Source organism: Salmo trutta, chromosome 2 (assembly GCF_901001165.1).
Source record: "Salmo trutta chromosome 2, fSalTru1.1, whole genome shotgun sequence".
NCBI classification, from domain to species: Eukaryota; Metazoa; Chordata; class Actinopteri; order Salmoniformes; family Salmonidae; genus Salmo; species Salmo trutta.
Window position 1 is genome coordinate 13,321,606 of NC_042958.1, and position 13,902 is coordinate 13,335,507.

Sequence of the window (13,902 nt, forward strand, 5' to 3'; positions counted from 1 at the left end):
ATTTAGGACACGATATTACATTGGTATGGTTACATAAGACAGATCGGGGTGGATGGGTGGACGTATAACGTGGGTGGCCGTAGAACGCGAACGTCGTCTAGCAGCCCAAAGGTTGCTAGTTTGAATCTCATCACAGACAACTTTAGCATTTTATATAATTAGCAAGTTTTGAACTACTTGCAATTTTTTAGCTAAACAAATATAAAAACAACAGGCAACAATTTCAAAGATTTTACTGAGTTACAGTTCACACTTCTCCAGCGTGCCAGTGGCCATCGAAGGTGAGCATTTGTCCACTGACGTTGGTTACGATGCCAAACTGCTGTCAGGTCAAGACCCTGGTGAGGACAACGAGTACAACTACGCAGATGATCTGTCCTGAGACAGTTTCTGACAGTTTGTGCAGTAGTGCAAACACACAGTTTCATCAGTTGTTCGGGTGGCTGGTCTCAGACAATTCTGCATGTGAAGAAGCCGGATGCGGAGGTCCTGGGTTTCCGTGGTTACATGTGGTGTGCGGTTGTGAGGCCGGTTGGACGTACTGCCAAATTCTCTAAAATGACGTTGGAGGACGCTTGGGAAAGAGAAATTAACATTGGATTCTCTGGCAACAGCTCTGGTGGACATTCCTGCAGTCAGCATGCCAATTGCACGCTCCCTCAAAACTTGAAACTTCTGTGTCATTGTGTTATATTACAAAACTGCACATTTTAGAGTTTCCTTTTATTGTCTCCAGCACAAGGTGTAATGATCATAATGTTTAATCAGCTTCTTGATATGCCACACCTGTCAGGTGGATTATTTTGGAAAAGGATAAATGCTCACTAACAGGGATTTAAACAAATTTGTGCACACAATTCAGGTAAATAATATTTTGGTGCATATGGAACATTTCTGGGCTCTTTTATTTAATCTTATGAAAACTGGGGCCAACACTTTACATGTTTAGTTTATATTTTTGTTCAGTATACTTTGCAACTACTTAGCATGTTAGCTAACCATTCCCCTCACCCTAACCTTAACCCTTTTTGCTAACCCTTCACCTAATCCTAAACTTAGATCCTCCTCTCCACCCTCTCCGAGCTGGGCATCTCCGGCGCGGCCCACGCTTGGATTGCGTCCTACCTGACAGGTCGCTCCTACCAGGTGGCGTGGCGAGAATCTGTCTCCGCACCACGCGCTCTCACCACTGGTGTCCCCCAGGGCTCTGTTCTAGGCCCTCTCCTATTCTCACTATACACCAAGTCACTTGGCTCTGTCATATCCTCACATGGTCTCTCCTATCATTGCTATGCAGACGACACACAATTAATCTTCTCCTTTCCCCCTTCTGATAACCAGGTGGCGAATCGCATCTCTGCATGTCTGGCAGACATATCAGTGTGGATGACGGATCACCACCTCAAGCTGAACCTCGGCAAGACGGAGCTGCTCTTCCTCCCGGGGAAGGACTGCCCGTTCCATGATCTCGCCATCACGGTTGACAACTCCCTTGTGTCCTCCTCCCAGAGTGCTAAGAACCTTGGCGTGACCCTGGACAACACCCTGTCGTTCTCCACTAACATCAAGGCGGTGACCCGATCCTGTAGGTTCATGCTCTACAACATTCGCAGAGTACGACCCTGCCTCACACAGGAAGCGGCGCAGGTCCTAGTCCAGGCACTTGTCATCTCCCGTCTGGATTACTGCAACTCGCTGTTGGCTGCCTGTGCCATTAAACCCCTACAACTCATCCAGAACGCCGCAGCCCGTCTGGTGTTCAACCTTCCCAAGTTCTCTCACGTCACCCGCTCCTCCGCTCTCTCCACTGGCTTCCAGTTGAAGCTCGCATCCGCTACAAGACCATGGTGCTTGCCTACAGAGCTGTGAGGGGAACGGCACCTCCGTACCTTCAGGCTCTGATCAGGCCCTACACCCAAACAAGGGCACTGCGTTCATCCACCTCTGGCCTGCTCGCCTCCCTACCTCTGAGGAAGCACAGTTCCCGCTCAGCCCAGTCAAAACTGTTCGCTGCTCTGGCACCCCAATGGTGGAACAAGCTCCCTCACGACGCCAGGACAGCGGAGTCAATCACCACCTTCCGGAGACACCTGAAACCCCACCTCTTTAAGGAATACCTGGGATAGGATAAAGTAATCCTTCTAACCCCCCCCCCCCCCCTTAAAATATTTAGATGCACTATTGTAAAGTGGTTGTTCCACTGGATATCATAAGGTGAATGCACCAATTTGTAAGTCACTCTGGATAAGAGCGTCTGCTAAATGACTTAAATGTTAAATGTTAAACTTAACCCTTTAACCCAACTCCTAAATTTAACCCTATCCCTTAGCCTAGCTAACGCTAGCGAGCTAGCTAACGTTAGCCACTAGTTGAGAACAAGTTCTCATTTGCAACTGCGACCTGGCCAAGATAAAGCAAAGCAGTTCGACACATACAACAACACAGAGTTACACATGGAATAAACAAGCATACAATCAATAATACAGTAGAAAAATCTATATACAGCATGTGCAAATGAGGTAGGATAAGAGGATAAGATCTATGCACTTTAATAACTTTACCTACTGTACATGTATATATTACCTCAATTACCTCGGCTAACCCCGGTACCCCCTGTATATAGCCTCGCTATTGTTAATTTACTGCTGCTCTTTAATTATTTGTTACTTTATTTCTTATTTTTCCTTTAGGTATTTTTCTTAACTGCATTGTTGGTAAGTAAGCAAGGTCTACACCTGTTGTATTCGCAGCATGTGACAAATACGATTTGATTTGATACGAATTGCAAATCATAACACCCGAGCTGGACAGCCATAAATGAATACCTACTGTACCATCTTGCTCCTTTGCACCCCAGTATCTCCACTTGCACATTCATCTTCTGCACGTCTACCATTCCAGTGTCTAATTGCTATATTGTAATTACTTTGCCACCATGGCCTATTTATTGCCTTAATTTACCTCATTTGCTCTCACTGTATATAGACTTTTTGTTTTCTTTTGTTCTACTGTATTATTGACTGTATGTTTTGTTTATTCCATGTGTAACTCTGTGTTGTTGTATGTGTCGAATTGCTATGCTTTATCTTGGCCATGTCGCAGTTGCAAATGAGAACTTGTTCTCAACTAGCCTACCTGGTTAAATAAAGGTTAAAAAAAATAAAAAATTAAACATACGAAACATAACATATATCAAACTAATTATACGTATAGAATAATACGAAATGCTCTGAGAACAGGTTGCAACACATGCTAGAAAGCGTCAATAGGCTCTTGCTAGCTCGTGCTTGGCTCTGCCCACCTCCTTCCTTGTTCAGGCCACTATGATTCACTTGCTAAACATGGAAACGACAGGATTTGGTCTATCTTGGGTTAGTTAAAAACATCTTCTGCCCTAGTGTCCTGCCTGACAGAAAAAACCGCTCTGAATGGCTCTTCGCCTTGACTGTCACAACTGAACTGTCCAATCAGCTGTCTTCACACAGAGGCCGTGATGAATCGTAAAATGTACCCCTTAGCTAGCTAACGTTAGCTATTTGACGAAATGTTATGACCGAAACCGCTTTCTTTTTTTTAACCTAATCGCTGTCATTGTATAATCAAAATAACGGGAGATCACTTGGAGAAAAGGTAATAATATGCTAATACTGACTAACGTTAGCTACTGTAGCCCAGAGAGTAATGTGTTTCTGGTTGTCCGGGGTGTGTTTTCAGAGGTTATGCGTGGACAACAATCCATGCTACAGCAAGGTGAAGTAACCAGCTAACGTTAGGAATTCTTACAGTTCTGATTATCAACATGGATGGCCATTCACCGTCACCAATTCATTCAATTTGCATGTAAACGAGTGTGAAAAAAATGGCAATGACAAACTAGCTAGCTACATTGGTTAGCTAGCCCGCTAATCAGATTGCTAGCTAGCGGTTTTGGCTATTGATCTTGCTTGCGACTGGTTGTTCAGAATAAAACTAGGGTAATTCTCAGTAAAAAAAAAAAGCTCCATATTTGCTTTGTTTTGGTCCGTTGTGCATTTTGTTGTAACCATGGCCTCCATAATGAGCCCGTTGTGCATTTTGTTGTAACTGTGGCCTCCATAATGAGCCTTATTTGCGAACCTGCACTACAGTGAGGGGAAAGTATTTGATCCCCTACTGATTTTGTACGTTTGCCCACTGACAAAGAAATTATCAGTCTATAATTTTAATGGTAGGTTTATTTGAACAGTGAGAGACAGAATAACAACAAAGCAATCCAGAAAAATGTATGTCAAAAATGTTATAAATTGATTTTGCATTTTAATGAGGGAAATTTCCCTCTAAAATGCAAATCAATTTATAACATTTTTGACATGCATTTTTCTGGATTATTTTGTTGTTATTCTGTCTCTCACTGTTCAAATAAACCTGCCATTAAAATTATAGACTGATAATTTCTTTGTCAGTGGGCAAACGTACAAAATCAGCAGGGGATCAAATACTTTTTCCCCTCACTGTATGTACTGGCCCATTTCAGATCAGCCTGCTAATGTAACGTTAACAGTACCATATCATTACATTGTTTAAACCTGTGTCATCATGTGTCACTACATGTAATGGACTGCCACGTTTTATGTTTCAGCCACATGTCCGAATAAATAACTAGCACTTTTTGTAACCTGCTTTAACATAGTTGTGTTAGTAGGCTTACAGACAAAAATAAAAATGGTGTTGCTTTTCATGTGACCTGTCAAATTGATTTGTTTTTCACAAATCACAATCTGATGCTCATACTGATTGCAGTATTTGAACAGATTGATACATCATTTGTTATTGGCAGTGTCTTTTCAATTGGTTGGTTTGGTCATGCAGTGAGTGTCCCACAAATAAAGGCATTAGAGACTTTTGTCATTGTAATGAATATGTTCGGTACTGTACAGCTAAATCTAACTTGATCCTATTATACCCACAGTGTAAAGAGGCTGATTTGATGTGCACGGCACTGGGAGAGGAGGCACCATGAGTAGGGAGTTGGATGCACTGACTGTGGTGAACCAGCTACGAGATCTCGCAGCTGACCCTCTCAACAGACGAGCCATAGTACAGGACAACGGCTGCTTACCAGGCCTCATCCTCTTTCTGGACCACCCCAACCCTCAGGTCGTCTACTCAGCATTATTGGTAAGGCTCATCCACCACCATTTGGTCATTTTGTTGGTTATGCAAGGTCAGGAGTTTTCCTTGCTCCAGGCCCTGTAATCCACAGTGGTTGAAAAAGTACCCAATTGTCATAATTGAGTAAAAGTAAAGATACCTTAATAGAAAATGACTCAAGTAAAAGTGAAAGTCGCCCAGTAAAATAATACTTGAGTAAAAGTATTTGGTTTTACTTTTTTTTTAAGTGTCAAAGGTAAAAGTGTAAATAATTTAAAATTCTTGTATTAGGCAAACCAGACGGCACAATTTTCTTGTTTTTAAAATTTACGGATAGTCAGGGGCACACTCCAACACTCAGACATCATTTAAAAACAAAGCATTTGTGTTTAGTCAGTCCGCCAGATCAGATGCAGTCGGGATGACCAGGGATGTTCTCTTTAAGTGTGTAAATTAGACCATTTTCATGGCCTGCTAAGCATTCTAAATGTAATGACTACTTTTGGGTGTCAGGCAAAATGTATGGAGTAGAAAGTACATTATTTTCTTTAGGAATGTAGTGGAGTAAAAGTTGTCAAAAATATAAATAGTAAAGTACAGATACTCCAAAAAACGACGTAAGTAAAAATTCTGGAAAGTACTACTTAAGTATTTTACACCACTGGTTATGCAGAAATGTGAGCTGATCCATTGATCAAAAGGAATTGGAACAGGGAAGAAAGATCTAGGCTAATCTTGAGTGTACCAGCAGTGTGCACATATTCTCGTACTGCTCATGATAACAAGTGTCAGTCTGAGGAGTTTATTTACACAGGTTATGTAGCTGTCCTCTCCAGGGGTTCTGAAAGGGAGGTGGTTTGTGTGTTCTTGTCATGTGCCCCCCCCCCCCCCCCCTGTTGTCCAGTTGTGTCAGGACAGGTTAGAGTGATGGTGTGTTCTCAGGCACATCTCCAAGAATACGCACACACATCTGAGTGGTTTATATAATAGTTCTTATTTAGTGGTGACCTGGACACTGTACTAGTTGCGTGTTTGCATTGGTTATGCAACACACACATACACAGCACTTGCTCTCACTGCATGTAAGTGGCTGGTTGGCTACTTAGCCATGTGTGGTGCGTGTTTGTGTGTATGCGTCTTTGCCTGTCTGATTTTTAACACCACTCCAGTTATTTTCCCCTATTTTCTACCCCCCCACCCCCTGCCGGTACTACCAATGCAACCCACTCACCCCCCCTGCAGCAGCAGCCTCTACCCTTGCCACCACTACTGAAAAAAATCCTGGGGGAAACACTGTGTGCCCTGACAGACATAAAACCAAAGATGGTGATAGGTCAGTTTGAGGTAATGGTTTCCCTTGTCCTTCCAGGCAGTGCGCTACCTGGCAGAATGTCGGACCAACAGAGAGAAGATGAAGGGAGAGCTGGGCATGATGCTGAGTCTGCAGAATGTCATGCAGAAGTAAGTCCCCTCCCCATCACCGCCACTGCACTGCATCGGAATGAGCAGACACACACACACACACACATGGAAGCATACTGTGCACTTTTCACTTAAACCTCATCCTAGTACTTCTCTTGCTTTCAGCAGGCAATATGTGCATGTTTGCAAACGTTCTGGACAGGAAGGTTGTCTAAGGTTGACATGTAAGGATGAATTTGATTAATTCTGAATTAAAGTGGGTCTGTAAACAATTTAATTTGCTGTTTCCACACATTGAGGGATTTAATGCAACCTGCCACTTGTTTTTTTAAATATCACAATTCATCTAGTCAGTGTCCTCACTGGTTTTTGTTAAATGCTGAACAATGTTAGGGTTGCCAGGTATTTCTCTCAAGGACTGTTATATCAGGCTGAGCAGCTAAGATCAACACTTTCGTCACTGCGTCTGTCATGTTCATGTCCATTGAATGCCATTTAGCCAGGCATAAAACATTTACAATTTCATTTACCCTTACTATATACCCTTAATTATTTAGGAAGCCCTCCTGTTTTAATTTATTGACCCTTAATTTTATCAGTTGACTGAGAACATATTCTCTTTTACAGCAACGACCTGGGGAAGAGTTATAGGGGGGAGGAGAAGGGATGAATGAGCCACCTTTGGGTATCTTGCTAAATCAAAATGGCCGACACATTGGGGTCATCCAGAGGCGGCTCTCTAGTCTTTAGATGTGTGTGATGCTCCAGATCGGGTTGTTGGGTGAGAGTATCTGGAGGGTGTTTGGCGTTATGACTGCTGCTTATCACTGGCACTAAGATGGAGATATGCCAGCGGTTGGCAGGCCCATACCAGGCTATATGGTCTTCTCCTAGGGCCCAACTCTCTGTGAGACTGACCCTGGGCCTGGAGCTAACCAGCCAGTCACTTCAGCTAGTGACAGGCCCTGTCAAGAAGGGCCCTGTGGTCACACCGGCTCCCCCTGCTCCCATTCTACACACCCTGACTTTGGGTAGAGGTCGTTCATGGCTGGAGAGAGTGTGAACACAAGGCTTAAGGGAGGGACAGGCTAGCGAAGTTTCACTATGTTGGTGTTAACACCAGTCCAGTCCCAAGGCTCTGCTGTTACACTCTGTGTGGGGATTCATTTTATTTTAAAGCTGTTTCGAGTCCTTTAATGAAAATTGGTAGTGATACCATGTAGCTTGTGCAAGGAGCGTTGTCTAGTCCATTCGGAGCGTATTCAGACTTTTTCCACATTTTGTTACGTTACAGCCTTATTCTAAAATGTATTACATTATTTCCCCCCCCCCCCTCAATCTACACACACTACCCCATAATAACAAAGCAAAAACAGGTTTTTAGAAATTGTTGCTAATTTATAAAAAATAAAAAAACATCAGACCCTTTACTCTGTACTTTGTTGAAGCACATTTGGCAGCGATTACAGCCTCAAGCCTTCTTCGGTATGACTCGGCACACGTGTATTTGGGGAGTTTCTCCCATTCTTCTCTGCAGATCCTCTCAAGCTCTGTCAGGTTGGATGGGGAGCGTTGCTGCAGCTATTTTCAGGTCTCTCCAGAGATGTTCGATTGGGTTCAAGTCCGGGCTCTGGCTGGGCCTCTCAAGGACATTCAGAGACTTGTCCCGAAGCCACTCCTACATTGTCTTGGCTGTGTGCTTAGGGTCGTTGTCCTGTTGGAAGGTGAACCTACGCCCCAGAGGTCCTGAGCGCTCTGGAGCAGGTTTTCATCAAGGATCTCTCTGTACTTTGCTCCGTTCATATTTCCCTCTCTCCTGACTAGTCTCACAGTCCCTGTCACTGGAAAAACATCACCACAGCATGATGTTGCCACCACGCTTCACCATAAGGATGGTGCCAGGTTTCCTCCTGATGTGACGCTTGGCATTCAGGCCAAAGAGTTCAATCTTGGTTTCATCAGACCAGAGAATCTTGTTTCTCATAGTCTGAGAGTCCTTTAGGTGCCTTTTGGCAAACTCAAAGCGGGCTGTCATGTGCCTTTTACTGAGGAGTGGCTTTCGTCTGGCCACTCTATTGTAAAGACCTGATTGGTGGAGTGCTGCAGAGATGGTTGTCCTTCTGGAAGGATCTCTCATCTCCACAGAGGGACTCAGAGTGACCATCAGGTTTTTGGTCACCTCCCTGACGAAGGCCCTTCTCCCCCAATTGCTCAGTTTGGCCGGGCGGCCAGCTCTTGGAAGAGTCTTGGTGGTTCCAAACTTCTTCCATTTAAGAACGATAGAGGCCACTGTGTTCTTGGGGGATCTTCAATGCTGCAGACGTTTTTTGGTACCCTTCCCCAGATCTATGGCTCGACACAATCCTGTCCCGGATCTCTATGGACAATTCCTTACACCTCATGGCTTGGTTTTTGCTCTGACATACACTATCAACTGTGGGACCTTAAATAGACAGGTGTGTGCCTTTCCAAATCATGTCCAATCAATTGAATTTACCACAGGTGGACTCCAATCAAGTTGTAGATGAATGGAAACAGGATGCACCTGAGCTCAATTTTGAGTGTCATAGCAAAGGGTCTGAATACTTATAATACTTAGAAGTAATTTCTGTTTTTTATTTTGAATACATTTCTACATTTCTGTTTTTGATTTGTCATTATGGGGTATCGTGTGTAGATTGAGGCTGTAATTTAACTAAATGTGGAAAAAGTAAAGGGGTCTTTCCGACTGCCGTGTGTGTGTGTGTGTGTGTGTGTGTGTGTGTGTGTGTGTGTGTGTGTGTGTGTGTGTGTGTGTGTGTGTGTATGAGAGAGAGCGATATATGATCGTAAGTAAGGTTTGCTATTATTATGTTTTAGTCTAATATTATATCTGTTTGGGCTTCTTGCGGTCAATTTGCAGTCTACAAACTATTTGTAATTATGTTCTGGCCCCCGACCATTCGCTCCAGAAAAATCATCCCGCGGCTGAGTCTAGCTGATGATCCCTGATCTAGAGCCTAGCCATGCTCTCCGCTAAGGAGGCGTTGTACTTCTATTAGCCAAGATAACGTATGCTTTAGAAATCATATTTACTGACCAATCTCGCTCTTTCAATTATGATCTGTCTGATGTTCTCTGTTGAATAAGAAGACTTTTAATACTTTCAAAAAAAATACTTTCATTAACAGTATAGCCTAATTATTAGACATTTTAGAGACTGACAGAGACCTTTGTGATTGTGAATGTTTGGCTGTTTTTATGATTGTAGTGTTGTAATTTCTCCTTCAACAGGGCTGTCTATTTATACAGTGGAAAGGTTAGGTAGTGACAAGCCTGTCACAGTGGCTCTCTGTAGGCGTGTGGGACCCCCCCTCATGCAGCTGGACAGCTCTCTTACCGTGCAGTTTGTCTGGCAGAGCGACGACCTTTAGAAATATCAACCACTCAGTCCAGTCGGCTCTGAGAGAGACGTGGACAGGCCCAGACCACCGAGGACAGGACATTTAACTGTAACGGAGACCGCTGTTGTCGTGTTGTACAAAGAGACAGAGTAGACATGGATACTTTTTACTGTGTATGTCCACTTCCTTTTTGACTTGGATTCATTGCTACCATCTTGCCCTTGTCTGGATTTGAGGAGAGTACTTGACATGATGAAGAAGTCAAGGTTTTTAAAATAAATTTAAAAAAATAAAAAATCTCTAACAACAGCAAGTATGCCTTTGTTTGCTGAGAGAACTGTCCACAAAATGATTTGAAAATGAAATGTTTTATACTTAACCTCTCTCGTTCTTTCTCCCCTCTCTCAGGGGCAGCTCCCCAGGGGAGACCAAGCTGCTGGCGTCTGAGATCTATGAGATTCTGCAGGCAGCTGGTAATGAGGCAGATCAGGCTGAGGCTGCCTCCTGCAGACGCAAGGCCCACTTCTTCCTGGGCTCCACCAACAAGAGGGCCAAGACCGTGGTGCTGCACATCGACGGCCTGGATGACTCGGTGAGTGGATGGTGGTGTCTCCACCTTGTACAAACACAATGACACCTGAGGGGATCAGTTTGCCAAACCCAAAATCCAGGCTTGATTCCAAACAGTTTTTTTCCTTCATGACTTCTGGCCTTAATATGTCTCACTGGAATCAAAACGGGAGAGGAATCAAATCTGTCTTCTTTATTGTGATAGGCTAACACATTTCGAGAAGTCACCACCACTAGAACCCCTGAGACGGGCATATTGTTGCTCTGTTGTCACGGTGACCACATAGTGTTAACGCAGGTTGTCAGGGAGTGTAGGTCAGTGTTGTAAATGTCAGCCATTGAACAGCAGGGTGTTGAGATCAGACCTGAATACCACACCACAGGAGAGCTGCAACTGTCCCTGATCACATTACACCAGACAGACTCAGTGACACACCACTCAGATCTCCACACACACAGGACAATGAGAGATGAGCACTTTTGAAATGTCATGTTGATTGTTACATTGCATTTACAGCAGCAACATAACATGAAACCCGTTCATCTGAAGAGAACGTAGATGGTTAAATTATCCGGCGCTGCTTTCGCGTCAATATTGTCTTTTCTCGTCCTCTCATTTTGTTTATTCTCCCCCGCCGTCTCTCAGACTCGTAGAAGTCTGTGTGAGGACGCCCTGTTGAAGATCCGGGGGGTGATCAGCTTCACCTTCCAGATGGCTGTGAAGAGATGTGTTGTCAGGATCCGCTCTGACATCAAGGCTGAGGTGAGTTCGACCACACAGGCGTGCTCCATCCATTAAACACTGCACTCTGGCCAGAGAAGAAGAGTTTAAAACATCAGTTGTTTTGGTTACAAATCTGTCATACAAAGATCTTGTGTTCCTCAGGCACTGGGCACGGCCATCAACTCCACCAAGGTGATGAAGGCTGCACAGGTGGTGAAGGGAGAGGATGGAGGAGAGGTGAGTAGGAGGAGGGATAGTACTCAAATCAAACTCAACTTTATTTCAAGTGCATTTGAAATCGCAACACTTTATAGTAAAATGAAGGAGATAAAAAAAACCTGAAGGTAATAAAATAGATGAATAAAAGAACATCAAACAAAAAAACTTTTCTAAAATAATAGTGAAACCATTGTTTTAACGGCCAAGCTAAATAACTGTAAAATAATTTATTAAAGACCAGGCTGAAAAAGGTGAATTTTCAAACGTGATTCAAAAATCTCAACTGTGACCGGTTGCCCTGTTACCTGACAGGGCAAGTCTTTGTGGTGGGTTATATTAGGGTGCTGTGGTTCATTCTCTAACTCCAAAGGTCCACATCCAGTGGCAGTAGGTATGGTAGCTGTCTTTGCCAACCCATGTTGTTGGAGATGCTTCTGTGTGCTGGGGATGGTAGTTGTTTGGAGTGACTGTTAGCTTGTCATATCTCTCTGTCCTGAGGGCGTTACTCACCGCCTAGTCACATGACCAATCCCAGCATGCCCTCGAAGCAGTGTGTCACGACACCCTGTATCTATAGGAAACCTAACCCCATGAACCCCCTACACCCATCGAATGTTATTTGTCACAGTCTACACCTGTTGTTTACGAAGCGTAACAGTGAAATGTTTACTTAGGAGCCCTTCCCAAACATGCAGAATACAATACAATACAAAATACATGAGGAGGATAGGATAAAGACATTAGTAACACAAGGAACTCCCCCTCCCTGCTGAAGTAGTTAAATTAGACCACTGCTCCCCTCCCCCAGGTCACTGTGATGGTAGGCTGGGGGGAGTTTTCTCAACAGGAGCCACAGCGCCTCACTGACCTGCTGCTGTTCCTCTGCTGTCCAGCAGGGGGAAGAGCTGGATCACTTATGTTTCAGACATGGCACTAGAGAGGTCGAGAATAGCTTGAGGTTGCCTGATCTTGGTTTTGTTTTGTCTTCACTTTATTATTTTAAATATCAAAGCAGTTTTCCACTAGGTAGGGATTGTGAACTACTCCCTGTTGTCTTTCTCCCCCCCAGCTGATGCTTCCATTCCAGGAGGGTGCAGAGGAGGAGGTGGTGGAGCACAACGAGGACATCCCAGACTACCTCCCTGAGGAGGAAAGCCCGTCTCAGGAGCAGGACAAGGCCGTGACGCGCGTTGGCTCCATCACAGATGGCGTGGGCTGGCTCAGCACAGCCGCCAACTTCCTGTCCCGCTCCTTCTACTGGTGACCACTTCCTGTGTCAGTTCCAATCGTCACAACCCCAAGCCCACTAACCACCACCCGACGGTCACCTTAGCCCCGCCTATTTCATCCAGCCCTTCTACACTGCTCTCTATTCCCTCTCAGCAGCCACAGAGTACCACTCTGCTCAGTGTACAAGGAGCGCTGGACTGCCAAGTGCAACCTGCAATAACCTTTACTTGTTTATAAAACAAAATTAGCTAAGAAAATGCTAGCTACTGTACCACAGGCTGAACTCGCTGCACACTAAATACACTCAAGTCAATCTCTACTCGTTATGCGTCTCATAAGCCATAGACAGAGGACTTCAGAATCAGCTTACATCTCTTTTCCTTTAGAGAAGTAGTTTTCTCTGACGCCCGATGGGTCCATCATCTCTTTGAAACCAAATTGCATTGTGGGAATGCATTGTGCTGCATCGTCTTCTGAGTTTGAGCGATTGCATTGAATGATGCTGCGCTTGTAGAAATTGGAGTGTTTTTGTGCTCTCTGTTGCTTCTTTTCCTCATCAAGATTTTTTCACCCTTTTTCTGTTTGCCGATTTGATCATCCCTAATTCACTTTTCGTTCCCCTGCGGGGGGGGGGGGGTTGTTTGTGCCAATCTTGCTCGCTGCCTTGTTTTCATCATGTTTACATCTCTATCCTTTGTTGTGTGCCTTTTGGACTCTTCACGGCCATGTATTGCTATTTATTTGTCCAGTTTAACTTCACTCGAAACCTCTGAAGCCTTGTGAATAATGCAAACTGTCTTCTCTGCGTTGGGAGCTATTTCCCCTAGCAGCTCATGTCTCTCACAGAGAGATGTCATATTTTTAGCGAGACAAAGAGACCCCAGTGAAGGACGGCTGATGACGCGACACTAGCTGGTCCATAGAGGACTGATGCAGAAAGAAAAGGGAAATGATGCTTACTGTTATACTGTAGATAGTGAACTTTAGTTCACTCAATACTTCTCGTTAAATCCTCCTAGGACTTGGGAGTCTCTAGGTTGTACAGTAGAGGTGAGTGTTCAGACGGATCATTGTTTATGCTGTGATGCGTTGACTCGCATCACATTGACTTCTTTAGCCTTTTCCCTTCATCAGTGTTTTCATATAGGATTCTCATATGGTCATCTGTAGTCTGAAAGGTCTGATTTAGAGTAGACAACCGGTCCTAAATCGGTGTGATAGAGA

The 13,902-nt window shown here is 44.2% G+C and overlaps 1 protein-coding gene across 1 annotated transcript; it reads left to right on the forward strand.

Moving 5' to 3' along the window:
* Window positions 1–3,296: 3,296 nt before the first annotated feature.
* LOC115150989 (armadillo repeat-containing protein 1) lies at window positions 3,297–13,622 on the forward strand. Its single transcript, XM_029694877.1, has 7 exons — window positions 3,297–3,630; window positions 4,949–5,157; window positions 6,500–6,591; window positions 10,344–10,527; window positions 11,152–11,268; window positions 11,392–11,466; window positions 12,518–13,622. Exons 2-7 carry the CDS (start codon window positions 4,996–4,998, stop codon window positions 12,710–12,712), a joined length of 825 nt encoding a protein of 274 aa, XP_029550737.1. The 5' UTR covers window positions 3,297–3,630; window positions 4,949–4,995; the 3' UTR covers window positions 12,713–13,622.
* The last annotated feature ends 280 nt before the right edge of the window (window positions 13,623–13,902 follow it).

Coding starts and splice junctions, on each gene's coding strand:
- LOC115150989 (XM_029694877.1), top strand. CDS start 4,996: ATGAGTAGGGAGTTGGATGCACTGACTGTGGTGAACCAGCTACGAGAT. Junction 10,528..11,151: donor TCGACGGCCTGGATGACTCG/GTGAGTGGATGG, acceptor GCCGTCTCTCAG/ACTCGTAGAAGTCTGTGTGA. Junction 11,467..12,517: donor AGGGAGAGGATGGAGGAGAG/GTGAGTAGGAGG, acceptor TCTCCCCCCCAG/CTGATGCTTCCATTCCAGGA.